This window comes from Heptranchias perlo, chromosome 3 (assembly GCF_035084215.1).
Source record: "Heptranchias perlo isolate sHepPer1 chromosome 3, sHepPer1.hap1, whole genome shotgun sequence".
Classification (NCBI taxonomy): domain Eukaryota; kingdom Metazoa; phylum Chordata; class Chondrichthyes; order Hexanchiformes; family Hexanchidae; genus Heptranchias; species Heptranchias perlo.
In genome coordinates this window covers 141604813-141619375 of record NC_090327.1, presented here as the reverse complement: position 1 = coordinate 141619375, position 14563 = coordinate 141604813, and the positions used below count along the sequence as shown (strand labels likewise).

Here is a 14563-nt window from a genome sequence, read left to right as displayed (position 1 = left end):
TGTCTATGTCTCTTTGCAGACTCTTTGTTAACTTTCCCACCTCGCTTTTTAAAGAATTTGTTCATGGGATGTGGGCGTCGCTGGCGAGGCCGGCATTTATTGCCCATCCCTAATTGCCCTTGAGAAGGTGGTGGTGAGCCGCCTTCTTCAACCGCTGCAGTCCGTGTGGTGAAGGTTCTCCCACAGTGCTGTTATGAAGGGAGTTCCAGGATTTTGACCCAGCGACGATGAAGGAACAGCGATATATTTCCAAGCCGGGATGGTGTGTGACTTGGAGGGGACCGTGCAGGTGGTGTTGTTCCCATGTACCTGCTGCTCTTGTCCTTCTAGGTGGTAGACGTCGCGGGTTTGGGATGTGCTATCGAAGAAGCCTTGGCAAGTTGCTGCAGTGCATCCTGTGGATGGTGCACACTGCAGCCACAGTGCGGCGGTGGTGAAGGGAGTGAATGTTTAGGGTGGTGGATGGGGTTCCAATCAAGTGGGCTGCTTTGTCCTGGATGGTGTCGAGCTTCTTGAGTGTTGTTGGAGCTGCACTCATCCAGGCAAGTGGAGAGTATTCCATCACACTCATGACTTGAGCCTTGTAGATGGTGGAGAGCTTTGGGGAGTCAGGAGGTGAGTCACTCGCCGCAGAATACCCAGCCTCTGACCTGCTCTCGTAGCCACAGTATTTATATGGCTGGTCCAGTTACGTTTCTGGTCAATGGTGACCCCCAGGATGTTGATGGTGGGGGATTTGGCGATGGTAATGCCGTTGAATTTCATGGGGAGGTGGTTAGACTCGCTCTTGTTGGAGATGGTCATTGCCTGGCACTTGTCTAGCACGAATGTTACTTGCCACTTATGAGCCCAAGCTTGGATGTTGTCCAGGTCTTGCTGCATGTGGGCTCGGACTGCTTCATTATTTGAGGGTTGCAAATGGAACTGAACACTGTGCAATCATCAGCGAACATCCCCATTTCTGACCTATGATGGAGGGAAGGTCATTGATGAAGCAGCTGAAGATGGTTGGGCCTAGGACACTGCCCTGAGGAACTCCTGCAGCAATGCCCTGGGGCTGTGATGATTGGCCTCCAACAACCAGTACCATCTTCCTTTGTGCTAGGTATGACTCCAGCCACTGGAGAGTTTTCCCCCCTGACTACCATTGACTTCAATTTTACTAGGGCTCCTTGGTGCCACACTCGGTCAAATGCTGCCTTGATGTCAAGGGCAGTCACTCTCACCTCACCTCTGGAATTCCGCTCTTTTGTCCATGTTTGGACCAAGGCTGTAATGAGGTCTGGAGCCGAGTAGTCCTGGCGGAACCCAAACTGAGCATTGGTGAGCAGGTTATTGGTGAGTAAGTGCCGCTTGATAGCACTGTCGACACCTTCCTTCACTTTGCTGATGATTGAGAGTAGACTGATGGGGCGGTAATTGGCTGGATTGGATTTGTCCTGCCTTTTGTGGACAGGACATACCTTGTCAATTTTCCACATTGTCGGGTAGATGCCAGTGTTGTCGCTGTACTGGAACAGCTTGGCTAGAGGCGCAGCTAGTTCTGGAGCACAATTCTTCAGCACTCCAGCCGGGATGTTGACGGGGCCTATAGCCTTTGCTGTATTCAGCCGTTTCTTGATATCACATGGAGTGAATCGAATTGGCTGAAGAAATCGAAGTTGTAAATGTGAAACCGGTCTCGGGCATGAAGGGAAATCGCCAGCCGAAAACATCAAAGTCCAAGAAAGTAGAGAAATGCCTCAAAATGAAGTAAATAAAAATTGCAACTTGTAAACATTTGAACCCAAAGGCTCTTAGAGCCACCACGTCTGTCCAAAAAGAGCCGAGACCACAATTAAATTCCTGTCCCGCGGCTGGGCTCATTCTCAATAGAAATCAGTTAAAAGAAACATTTGCTGCACCCGCGCTTTCTCTGTGATATAATAAAGAGAATCGGATGTCTGGCAGAGTGAGTGTAAGACGGTAACACTGGTGGAGAAAGCCCGCGTCACAACTCAAACGCAAACACATTCTCCAGATTCTGCAAATCAGCTACAATAAAATGTTTGCAAAGTGCTGACCCAGTCTGGGAGGGGGTGTGTGGAGATAGAATTCGTGTCTGAGCGTGGGGATGGAGCGAGATGGTTTCTTTGAGTTAAAGGAGCTGGAGGCGGAGCTAAAATCTCAGAGGCCACTCTCCCTGCTTCAGGTATTCTAAAGGTTAGATAAAAATAAACTATTTACTGTGGTGGGTAAATCCAGAACAAGGAGGCATATCCTTAAAATTAGAGCTAGTCCGTTCAGGGGTGAAATCAGGAAGCACTTTTTCACACAAGAGCTAGTGGAAATCTAGAGCTCTCTCTCCCCTAAAGGCTGGTGGGTCAATTGGAGCTTTGAAGACTAGGATGTATAGATTTTAGGTGGGTGCGGATACCAAGCGATATGGATCAGAGGCGGGTAAATGGAGTTGAGGCGCAGATCACCCGTGATCTAATGGAATGGCGGAACAGTCTGGAGCGGCGAAATGGCCCACTCTATTTCCTATGTGATAGAAGTGACTGTATTTAGGCAGGAATATTATTGGCACTGAATTGTAACTGGTCTTTTCAAATCAATGTAAATAATTATTTCCCGGATAACTGAAGGGGGAGGTGAAAGCTCGGAAGCCGCTCTCGCGCTCTGTCAATCTGATTCTCTCTCCTCCCCCTCCCCCTCTCCCTCTCTCGCCCCTTTGTCTGTCACTCTGATTCTCTCTCCTCCCCCTCCCCCTCTCGCCCCTTTGTCTGTCAATCTGATTCTGTCTCCTCCCCCTCCCCCTCTCTCGCCCCTTTGTCTGTCACTCTGATTCTCTCTCCTCCCCCTCCCCCTCTCGCCCCTTTGTCTGTCAATCTGATTCTGTCTCCTCCCCCTCCCCCTCTCTCGCCCCTTTGTCTGTCACTCTGATTCTCTCTCCTTCCCCTCCCCCTCTCTCGCCCCTTTGTCTGTCACTCTGATTCTGTCTACTCGCCCCCCCCCCCCGCCTCTATCTCACTCTAGTTCTATCTCCTCCCACCCCCCCCCCCTCTCACTGCTATTCCTGCCACTCTGATTCAGTCTCCTCCCCTGGCCATCAGCCTGTCACTCAGACCCCGCGTATCTCACGCTCTGTGTTTCTCAGCCAGGTCCGGGCTGGCTGCATAAATAAATCAAGTTATAGTCCAGCAATTTTATTTTAAATTCACAAGCTTTCGGAGGCTTCCCCCTTCGTCAGGTGAACGATGTGAAAAAATCGTTCACCTGACGAAATTTTTTTTCACATCGTTCACCTGACGAAGGGGGAAGCCTCCGAAAGCTTGTGAATTTAAAATAAAATTGCTGGACTATAACTTGGTGTTGTAAAATTGTTTACAATTGTCAACCCCAGTCCATCACCGGCATCTCCACATCATAAATAAATCAGAAAGGGGGGGGGGGGGAAATCATTCAATTGAACTTTACGAGAAAGTGATTATGTCTGGTATATCTCACTCTGTGTCATGAACTGTAATTATGTCCAATGTGTTCATTGAACTGTACTTGACGTAACCTGCAAATTGTATAATCTCTATTGTGTACGTTTGGAAAGTGATATGACAACTGTATTGTATGTATTGCTGCAAATTTTATGAATAAAGTATATTTTTTGAAAAAAAAATCTCACTCTGTCTCCTCCCCTCTCTGTTTAATATCTCACTCTGTCTGCTCCCCTCTCTGTTTAGCATCTCACTCTGTTTCCTCCCCTCTGTTTAATATCTCACTTTGTCTCCTCCCCTCTCTCTCACCCTGTGGCTTTCTCAGTCAGGTCGGGCTGAGCTGCATAAAAAGGGAACAAGCATAACTTCGTTTTTCATTTAGCAGCGATCTGAGTGAAGAACCATCATGTCTGGAAGAGGTAAAGGCGGTAAGGGACTGGGCAAAGGCGGAGCGAAGCGGCACCGTAAAGTGCTTCGTGACAATATCCAGGGAATCACCGCTTGACACCGCCGCCTGGCTCGCCGTGGCGGTGTCAAGCGGATCTCGGGTCTGATCTACGAGGAAACCCGCGGGGTGCTGAAGGTCTTCCTGGAGAATGTGATCAGGGACGCGGTCACCTACACTGAACACGCCAAGCGCAAGACAGTCACTGCCATGGATGTGGTTTACGCTCTGAAACGGCAGGGCCGCACTCTCTATGGATTCGGCGGTTGAACAACTCGACCCACTCGAACCAAACACAAAACAAAGGCTCTTCTAAGAGCCACCCACCGTCTCACAGAGAGAGCACTGACCTGGGAACGGGGAGATATTGGTCTGAGTGTTTCAGCTTTTTTAATAATATGGGGAGAGTTCACTAATACTCGTCACCGATTGGAAACTGCGTCCGGGGTCTTCTTCCCGCCCGTTTACAGACCGATCAGAGAATGATCCGGAATGTTTATCAGGCTGGAGATAGTGCAAACTCCGAAATGAACAATCGGGCTGCACCAGGTTTCATAGAATTATAGAGTTGTTGCAGCATTCAAGGGAGCCATTCGGCCCATCGAGCCCGTGCCAGTTTTGGAGAGAGTTTCATTCTTCGAACTTATGCAGTTACTTCTTTACCCAGACATTTCCACAATCTCACAAACAATTTCACAAAGAATGAAGAAATCCTCCCGCGCTCGCCCTTATTCCTTCTGGAGGAATACAGTGGGGGCAATTGTGATTGGTCCATCTGTTCTCAATCTCATTTGGTTGTTCGTTGAACCACTGAATAGTCGGAAATGAGAAAAGGGCGGAAAAGACAGGCCTCAATTATCAGACATTACACGGTTTTTGAAATTTGAAAAGCCCGCCAATATATTTGTAACACAAGAAGCGATTTGATAAGTAATGTCGCCTTAAAACAAAGATTTTAAATTCTCTCTCCTTATATTCTACTTTTCCACATTTCCCATAACAAATTCGAGATTCTTTTAAATTCCGTATCATTCTCCGTTCGCTTTCCAACGGGCGGGAATGAAGCCCTATTTTAGCTCAATCTTCGTAAATGGAACAGATTGTACATTGATCCCTGGTTGCGGGATCTAAACCGGAGCCGAGACTCCAGGTGTAAGAAGTCGAACAGTGACAGGGCCTTTAGAGTATTCTGTCCTCGGTTGAAGTCCCTTTCAGGGTTGCTATATTAAAAAGGTTTTCGGTTCACAAACTGATATTCCCAAAAAGTGAAGAAACAAACGTGAAAAGGAGAGAAAGAAATGACTGATGTCTGATTCACCACCTGTAAAGCGGCTCTGAAGTGGCAGATGTGGGGAAGAGGCGAAACGATCGGGAATGAGAGGATCAGGGACACGTTTCTGGGTATTGGGTCTGAATTCAACAGCGACACAAACAATACGAGGCAGTGATTATGAGAATCTTCCAGATTTCAAGGGAAATTTCAAAAAAAAGTAGTTACAGAACTAGTTAGTATTACAGCATCAACAGTAAAATAAGGTGTCGGTACAGCGTCTTCAGAGAGACTGTGGGTGGCTCTTAAAAGAGACTTTGTGTTCGGGTTTTTTTTTCAGTTGATGGTGGAGCTTTACTTGGAGCTGGTGTACTTGGTCACCGCCTTTGTCCCTTCCGACACGGCGTGCTTGGCCAGTTCTCCGGGCAGCAGCAGGCGCACGGCGGTCTGGATCTCCCGGGAACTGATGGTCGCCCGCTTGTTGTAATGGGCCAGGCGGGAAGCCTCACCCGCGATGCGCTCGAAAATATCGTTCACAAAGGAGTTCATGATGCCCATGGCCTTGGAGGAGATGCCGGTGTCGGGGTGAACCTGCTTCATCACTTTGTAGATGTAGATGGAATAACTCTCCTTCCTCGACTTTCTCCGCTTCTTCCCGCCCTTGGCTGGTGCTTTATTCAGGGTTTTCTTGGCGCCCTTCTTGGGAGCTGCTTTCTTGTCCTCAGGCATTTTCCAAACTCAATTTCAGATCCAGAAATGAACCAAATCCGCTCCGAGCTCGGATTAAATAGGCTGACGTCATCGCCCCATGCTAATGAGGGATGGGTGAACTCTAACTTTCTGATTGGTCCCTTTAAATATCCAATCAGATTTAGTGTCTGCCACCAATCACGCGCCTCCTCCCTGTAATCCGGAAGTTCATTTCCCAAAGCCTCTCTCCAGCCCCAGTTTATATTGAAAGAGCCGCTCACTGTGTAAAGATCCACCGGGAAATGTCGCCTGTCTGGCGGTGAGAAGGGCCCTTCTTCTCAGGGGATTCCCACACACATGGGATTACCCCGAGCTTTGATTTTGCCCCTTTCTATTGATAATTATTATTTACTCTGATCTGTATCGTGGATCCAGGACAGAATTACCCGGATTCAGTGAAATCCATTGATTTTCTGAAACTTTTCCCTCTGCTGATTCCTGCTCCTTATTTGAATGTATATTTAAGCCGACCATTATCATTGCTAGTTTTGGTGAATTGTGGGATTTGAACCCTAGGATTCTTGTCCAATCCCATAACCAATCCCGTACTCGGCCTTTAAACACTTTGATAGGCAGCAATCTTCGGTCTGGTGGTTCCAACAGTTCAGAGCCCGCACTGAATCAGAAACCAGAAATGGGAGTGCAGTTCATGTGGTTCAGAAACCGCCTTCTATCTTGATTGAGTTCTTCGATGAAATAACTTTAATGAAGATAGTGCAGTTGATGTTATGTGTATGGATTTTCAAAAGGCGTTTGATAAAGTACCACATTATAGACTGCTTAGCAAAATTGAAGCGCGCGCGATTAAAGGGGCATTGGCAGCGTGGATACGAAATTGGCTCAGGGACAGAGGGCAGAGAGTAGTGGTGAACGAATGTTTTTCAGACTGAGTGAAGTGTGCAGTGGTGTCCCCCAGGAGTCGGTATTAGGACCACTGCTTTTGCTGATACATATTAACGACCTGGATTCTGCCATACGAGTCATAATTTCAAAGTTTGCAGATGAAACAGACTGGTGAGATGGGGAGACACATGGCAGAAGCAATTTAATGCAGAAAATTGTAAATAAACGCAATTGGAAGCAAGAATGAGGGGAGGCAATATAAACTAAATGGTGCAATTTTAATGATGGTGCAGGAATAGAGAGATTTGGCGTTCACATATACAATTTTTACAAAACAATTTGACAAAGTTGTTAAAAAAACTTACCGGATCATTGGCTTTATAAATAGAGGCATAGAGTACAAAAGCAAGAAAGTTCTGCTCAATCTTTTTAAACTACTGATTAGGCCCAAACTGGAGTATTGTTTCCCATTCTGGGCACCACACTTCAAGAAGGATGTCAAGGCCTTGGAGAGCGTGTAGAGGAGGTTTACGAGAATGGTACCAGAGATGACGGACTTCAGTTATGTCGCGAGACTTGAGGAGAAGTCCGTCAGTGAACAGTTCAACCTGCTGTGTCTGATCAGGGGTTGATGTTCGGGAACGGTTTTATTGTCTGTGATGAAAACGGTTCAGCCCCAAATCCACAGAAACACTCAACTTCTCTCCTGTAATGAGCAATGGTGGTAAATTGGTGAGAATAGCTGACTTTGATTCCTGGCGATTGCAGTTTGGTGCTTTTAATCCTAATCTATTTACTTCAGAGTCCCCAGGATTGAAAACTGAATTTGATGGTCAGGGGCATTTTGATTCCAAAACAAAAGGGGTAGCATTCATATAAAAACACTTTCAACATTAATTTGTTTTCCCTATAACGGTAAGTTTAAGTTTGATTTTGTTCCTTTTTATTAAAAATCATTTTGCCCTGAATTGCGTGGATCTGGGACAGAATTAGTACAATTTTAACGCGAGTGCAGGAACAGAGAGACCTGGGGGTTTACAGAGTCAAATGTTTGAAGGTAACAAGACAAGTGGATCAGGCTGTTAAAAAGCAGACAGCATCCTTGGCTTTATAAACAAAGGTATAGAGTGAATTAGTTAGCAAGGAAGTTATACTAAACCTTCATAAATAACTGGTTAGGTCCCAGCTGGAGTATTGTGTCCAATTCTGGGCACCACAGTTTAGGAAGAAACTTCAGTTAGGTGGAGAGACCGGAGAAGCTGGGATGGTTCTCCTTAGAGCAGAGAAGGATATGGGAAGATTTAATAGAGATGTTCAAAATCAGGAAAGGTTTTGTTACAGTAAATAAGGAGAAACTGTTTCCAGAGGCAGAAGGTCCAGTAACCAAAGGACACAGATTTAAGATAATTGGCAAAAGAATCAGATGTGAGATGAGAACTTTTTTACGCAGCAAGTTATGATCTGGAATGGTGGTGGAAGCAGATTCAATAATAACTTTCAAAAGGGAATTGGATAAATACTTGAAGGGGAAAATTGCAGGACTTTGGGGAAAGAGCAGGGGAGTGGGACTAATTGGATAGCTCTTTCAAAGATCCAGCACAGACATGATGGGCCGAATGGCTTCCTCTGTGCTGTATCAGTCTTTAATTCAGTGAAGTTCATTAACTTTCAGAAGCTTTTCCGGTTCCTTATTCAAATTTCAATTCCCTTCCGTGAATTCATTTATTGTTTCAAAGAGGAAAATTCTGTAGATGCTGGAAATCGGAGAGAGAAACAGAAAATGCTGGAAAGTTTCAACAGGTCGGGCAGCATCTGTGGAGAGAGGGAGGTCGGATTAACCTTTCAGGCCTACAGAAGGGTCATTGACCTGAACCGTTAAACCGAGCTTCCTTTCTCCACAGATGCTGCCGGACCTGCTGAGTCTTTCCAGCATTTCCGGGTTTTATTTTTGCTTTATTCCTTCTGTATTTCATCCATTTCCCTTTCAGCTGATCCTGTGAAACTTCCAGTAGTGCGCTCAGTTTTTATATGTATTTTTGTTTGGTTTATTTGAAGTAATGTAAATAGTGTCCTGACAAATCAGGCAGAAATACTGCTCAATGTACAGTGAAATATCAGGGGGAATATTTACAACATCGAATGAGTAAAAAAAACATTACTGTGAACCGATTTTTTTTACTCTCAAAATGTGAAACAATACGAGAGTGGAACTTACAGACAAACTATTTCCTCACATTGCTCAGTATCCTGTTTCTGTAACCCTGACATAATAAGAACATAAGAAATATGAGCAGGAGTAGGCCATCCAAACTGGAAAGTGCTGCAGTACAAAGGGCTCTGGGGGTCCTAGTGCAAGAAAATCAAAAAGTTAGTATGCAGGTTCAGCAGGTGATCAAGAAGGCCAACGGAATGTTGGCTTTTATTGTTCGGGGGATAGAATATAAAAACAGGGAGGTATTGCTGCAGTTATATAAGGTATTGGTGAGATCGCACCTGGAATACTGCATACAGTTTTGGTCTCCATACTTAAGAAAAGACATACTTGCTCTTGAGGCAGTACAAAGAAGGTTCACTCGGTTAATCCCAGGGATGAGGGGGTGGACATATGAGGAAAGGTTGAGTAGATTGGGACTCTACTCATTGGAGTTCAGAAGAATGAGAGGCGATCTTATTGAAACATATAAGATTGTGAAGGGGCTTGATCGGGTGGATGCGGTGAGGATGTTCCCAAGGATGGGTGTAACTAGAACGAGGGGGCATAATCTTAGAATAAGGGGCTGCTCTTTCAAAACTGAGATGAGGAGAAACTTCTTCACTCAGAGGGTTGTAGGTCTGTGGAATTTGCTGCCCCAGGAAGCTGTGGAAGCTACATCATTAAATAAATTTAAAACAGAAATAGACAGTTTCCTAGAAGTAAAGGGAATTAGGGGTTACGGGGAGCAGGCAGGAAATTGGACATGAATTTAGATTTGAGATTAGGATCAGATCAGCCATGATCTTATTGAATGGCGGAGCAGGCTCGAGGGGCCGATTGGCCTACTCCTGCTCCTATTTCTTATGTTCTTATGTTCTTATCCAGCCCCTCGAGCCAGCTCCGCCATTCAACAAGATCACAGTTGATCTTCTACCTCAACGACATTTCCCTCTATCCCTTGATGCCTTAAATATCTAGAAATCTATCAATCTCAGTTTTGAATATGAATTTGTTCCGCTCTGTTGCAGTTCTCGCTTCGGGCCAGCAGACGTCACGAGACTCCAGTACATTGAAGTTTCCAGATTACAGACGGACACAGCAGACAATAATGTTCACATTATATTGGACGGCGAGATCTAGGAATGAAGACGAGCTCTAAGTACATTTTATTAGAGCAAAAAACGGTTGTCATGTTGTATTAAACTCCTCTCACTGATTTACATTATTTTCCCCTCTGTCTCTCTTGTTACACAATTTTGTACAACAAAATCGGACTGATTCAGAGATTATGATTTCAATCATTGTTGAATAATGTTAATACAGATTGTCTGTAGCACCGTCTGTGTGATTCGTTCAGTCTGTAGCACCGTCTGTGTGAGATTCATTCTGTATCTGTCAGTATCTGGTACTGTGTGTGAGTGTGGGACTCATTCTGTATCTGTCAATCCCTGGTACTCTTTGTGAGTGTGGGATTTTTTTTTATTCGTTCATGGGATGTGGGCATCGCTAGCGAGGCCAGCATTTATTGCCCATCCCTAATTGCCCTTGAGAAGGTGGTGGTGAGCCGCCTTCTTCAACCGCTGCAGTCCGTGTGGTGAAGGTTCTCCCACAGTGCTGTTAGGAAGGGAGTCCCAGGATTTTGACCCAGCGACGATGAAGGAACGGCGATATATTTCCAAGTAGGGATGATGTGTGACTTGGAGGGGAACGTGCAGCTGGTGTTGTTCCCATGTGCCTGCTGCCCTTGTCCTTCCAGGTGGTAGAGGTTGTGGGTTTGGGAGGTGCTGTCGAGTATCGAAGTGTGGGATTGATTCTGTATCTGTCAGTTTCTGGAGCTGAGTGAGAGTGGGATTCATTCTTTATATGTCAGTCTCTGGTACTTGCTGTGAGTGTGGGATTAATTTGCATCTGCAAGTCCCTGGTACTGTGTCAGTGTGGGATTCATTCTGTATCTGTCAATGTCTGTGCTGTATGTAAGTGTGGGCTTCATTCTTCATCTGTCAGTCTCTGCCACTCTGTGTCAGTTTGGGATTCATTCTGTATCTATCAGTGTGTGTTGCTGTATAAAAGTGTGGGATTCATTCTGTATCTGTCAATTTCTGGTACTGTGTGAGTGTGGAATTAATTCTGTACCTTGTCAGTACTGTGTGTGATTGTGCTATTCAGTCTGTTGGTACTGTATGTGAGTGTAGGATTCATCCTGTGTCTGCCAGTCTCCAGTACCATATGTGAGTGTGCAGTTCATTCAGTGTCTGTCAGTCTCTGGGACTGTCAGTGAGTGTGTATTGGTGGCATTGTAAGCAGTGTAGATGAAAACATAAAATTACAAAGTGATATTGATAGATTAGTTGAATGGGCAAAACTGTGGCAAATGGAATTCAATGTAGACAAATGTGAGGTCATCCACTTTGGATCAAAAAAGGATAGAAATGGGTATTTTCTAAATGGTAAAAAGTTAAAAACAGTGGATGTCCAAAGGGACTTCGGGGTTCAGGTACATAGATCATTGAAGTGTCATGAACAGGTGCAGAAAATAATCAATAAGGCAAATGGAATGTTGGCCTTTATATCTGGAGGACTAGAGTACAAGGGGGCAGAAGTTATGCTGCAGCTATACAAAACCCTGGTTAGACCGCACCTGGAGTACTGTGAGCAGTTCTGAGCACCGCACCTTCGGAAGGACATATTGGCCTTGGAGGGAGTGCAGCGTAGGTTTACTAGAATGATACCCGGACTTCAAGGGTTAAGTTACCAGGAGAGATTACACAAATTGGGGTTGTATTCTCCGAAGTTTCGAAGGTTAAGGGGTGATCTGATCGAGGTTTATAAGATATTAAAGGGAACAGATAGGGTGGATAGAGAGAAACTATTTCCGCTGGTTGGGGATTCTAGGAGTAGGGGGCACAGTCTAAAAATTAGAGCCAGACCTTTCAGGAGCGAGATTAGGAAACATTTCTACACACAAACGGTTGTAGAATTTTGGAACTCTCTTCCACAAACGGCAATTGATACTAGCTCAATTGCTAAATTTAAATCTGAGATCGATAGCTTTTTGGCAACCAAAGATATTAAGGGATATGGGCCAAAGGCAGGTGTATGGAGTTAGATCACAGATCAGCCATGATCTTATCAAATGGCGGAGCAGGCACGAGGGGCTGAATGGCCTACTCCTGTTCCTATGTTCTGTATCTGTCATTCTCTAGTGCTGTATGTGAGCGTGAGATTCATTCTGTGTCTTTCAGTTTCTGGTACTGTGTGTTCGTGTGGGACCTTTTTCTGTATCTATCAGTCTCTGGTACTCTATGTGAGTGTGAGATTAATTCTGTATTTGTCAGTCTCTGGTACTGTGTGTGAGTATGGGAGTCTTTCTGTGCCTCTCTGTCTCTAGTACTGTATCAGATTGTGGGATTCATTCTGGATCTGTATGTGATTTGTATCTCAGGTAACAGCATGGAGTTCACAACTGTATCATTGTTTTTAATGTATAAACAGTTTTTCTGACTATTTAATTGCTAAAGATGGATACACTTTAGGATTTGATGCTTTAGGTTTTAATTGGATAATGTGTGCACTTTCATCTCTTAATTGTGAATAATAATGTTCCTGCCAAAATGATATGGTGAAATTTTTGAACTGGTATATAAAGTTTAACTCAGTCTGCACTAAGTGAAATGGTAGTGTATCTTTCAGTCTCATACTATGAGTGAGTTATGAACTGGTATCTAATGTTTCTCATGATACACGCTCTTTTAGCTTCTTTCAATCTGATACTGTACTGAGTTTTTGACTTGTATGTACTTTGTAACTCAGGCTAATCTATTGGGATGGATACTGCATCTTTTAAACTCACATGTGTGAGAGTTCTGGGCCAGTATTTAAATTTAATCTTGGGGTAAATTATTGGGATTCATTCTATACCTTTCAATCGGGTACCATGTGAGACTTCTATTCTGGTATTTAATTTGTAGCTAAGGCAGCACTGTTGTGAGATTGACACAGGGCCTTTCAATCTGATAGTGGGTGTGATTTTGGACCTGGATTTGCATACGTACCAGTCGGTGGTACTGAGTTGGGGTGATCTGGAAATAACAGCTGTCTCTCCTGCTCTGTTTGAATGCTTGAGGGAACATGTGAATCTGGAACTTGGGATCAGTGTGGGATTGACTGCTTCTGCTGTCTGAGACTGTGGAACTGATGACCTGTCTGTGTCTCTGTGCTCTGTGGGTGATAATGTACCTACTGTGAGTGAGAAGGAGCTGGCTGCACTGTTCCTTGTGCCTCGAGTGGAGGAAACATCACATTTATTCTGGTTTCTTCAAGTATTTGCCTGTAGGAAGAAAACATATCTCTTATACCTCAAGAACAGGTGAGGTAGAAAATACAAGTGATCAATTTAACCTGTCCGTTAATTATCATTGAATTATCCACAAATTAAAACAAGCGATAGTTTCAGTGTCTGACGCAACTGCAATAAAGCAGCACTCAGCTTCTGCATACTAGGGGTGTTGGACTGTACAAAACAATCCAGACACAGACACCCAGACACAACTGAACTCCTGTACTAATCGATGAATAGGACTAACCGATGGGGCAGGGAAGTTTGTACAGGTCTAATCCCCTCTCCCAGGGGCCCAATCGTTGAACCGAAACTAAAGAGCCGCTGTTTAAAATGTCTCCTTCACACGTCTCACCTGATGCCTACGATAGATGTTCTTTGTATAACTCCCCACATCCTTACTGTCCGGCTCTGTTTCCACTGTTCACTGTCCAAAAACAACAAACAGGGTGAGACTGGACCTAAACCAGGAACATTCACTACTGGTTTGGGGAGAGAAAGCAGCAATGATTTTAAATAGCAGGTTCTTCCCATTCTGTCTCCCTTCCCCTGGACACACCCTGTACACACACAGCCCCAGAATGGCCTCTCCCTTCCCCCCTCACTCCATGTTCCGGGACCAGTTCCTGATCCACTCCGCCTCTTACAAACAGCCCCCGGACTCCCCCTGAACTTACCCCGGTCTCAATGCCGATCTCTGCGCTCATCTGCGGACACGGTTCCGAAGGAGATTGCTGTTTGCTCCCTGACCGCGGGGACCGTGATTTCTCCATTTCCAGCTGTTTTGAACCATCTTCTTCGGCTCACAGAGAGAATGGCCCCACAGGCAGGGCGGAGGAGGGTGGGGGTGGGGTGAGCACATGCGCTCTGCTGCTCAGTAAGAACAGTCAAGAGGGCGAGAATGAATCACGCATGCGCAGATTTCGGCCTTAATTGAGAACACAAAAGTCAGTGGGAACTTTCCCTAATTCGCTTTTATCAGACTCTGAGCACGGGAATGGTAGCTGGGGGAAAGGACAGACTACATTTAATGCTGGGGAGTTGACCCTTTAAGAAGCTCCATTTGGGAATGTATGTGAGAATGTATTTGAAAATGAATCCCAGACTAACATGTAGTATCAGAGACTGAGAGACACAGAATGAATCCCACACTCATACACAGTACCAGAGACAGATTCAGACTGAATCCCACACTCATACACAGTACCAGAGACAGATTCAGACTGAATCCCACACTCACACACAGTACCAG

At 45.1% G+C, this 14563-nt stretch overlaps 1 protein-coding gene, 1 long non-coding RNA gene and 1 pseudogene across 4 annotated transcripts; 1 reads left to right on the top strand and 2 right to left on the bottom strand.

The window, feature by feature from the left end:
* Positions 1-3865: 3865 nt before the first annotated feature.
* LOC137307919 (histone H4-like) lies at positions 3866-4188 on the top strand (annotated as a pseudogene).
* Positions 4189-4291: 103 nt separating this feature from the next.
* LOC137307904 (histone H2B 1/2-like) lies at positions 4292-5953 on the bottom strand. Its single transcript, XM_067976949.1, has one exon. The coding sequence runs from the start codon at positions 5915-5917 to the stop codon at positions 5543-5545; it is 375 nt and encodes a 124-aa protein (XP_067833050.1). The 5' UTR covers positions 5918-5953; the 3' UTR covers positions 4292-5542.
* A 1087-nt stretch (positions 5954-7040) lies between these two features.
* LOC137320282 (uncharacterized) lies at positions 7041-14152 on the bottom strand. 3 transcript variants are annotated; one of them, XR_010962440.1, is made up of 4 exons: positions 13989-14152; positions 13212-13302; positions 8997-10111; positions 7041-7487 (listed from the first exon to the last, which is right to left on the bottom strand). It is a non-coding gene; the product is annotated as an uncharacterized lncRNA (long non-coding RNA). The 3 variants fall into 3 exon arrangements; XR_010962439.1 differs by having other exon boundaries at positions 13216-13302; XR_010962438.1 differs by lacking the exon at positions 8997-10111 and having other exon boundaries at positions 13216-13302.
* Positions 14153-14563: the final 411 nt, after the last annotated feature.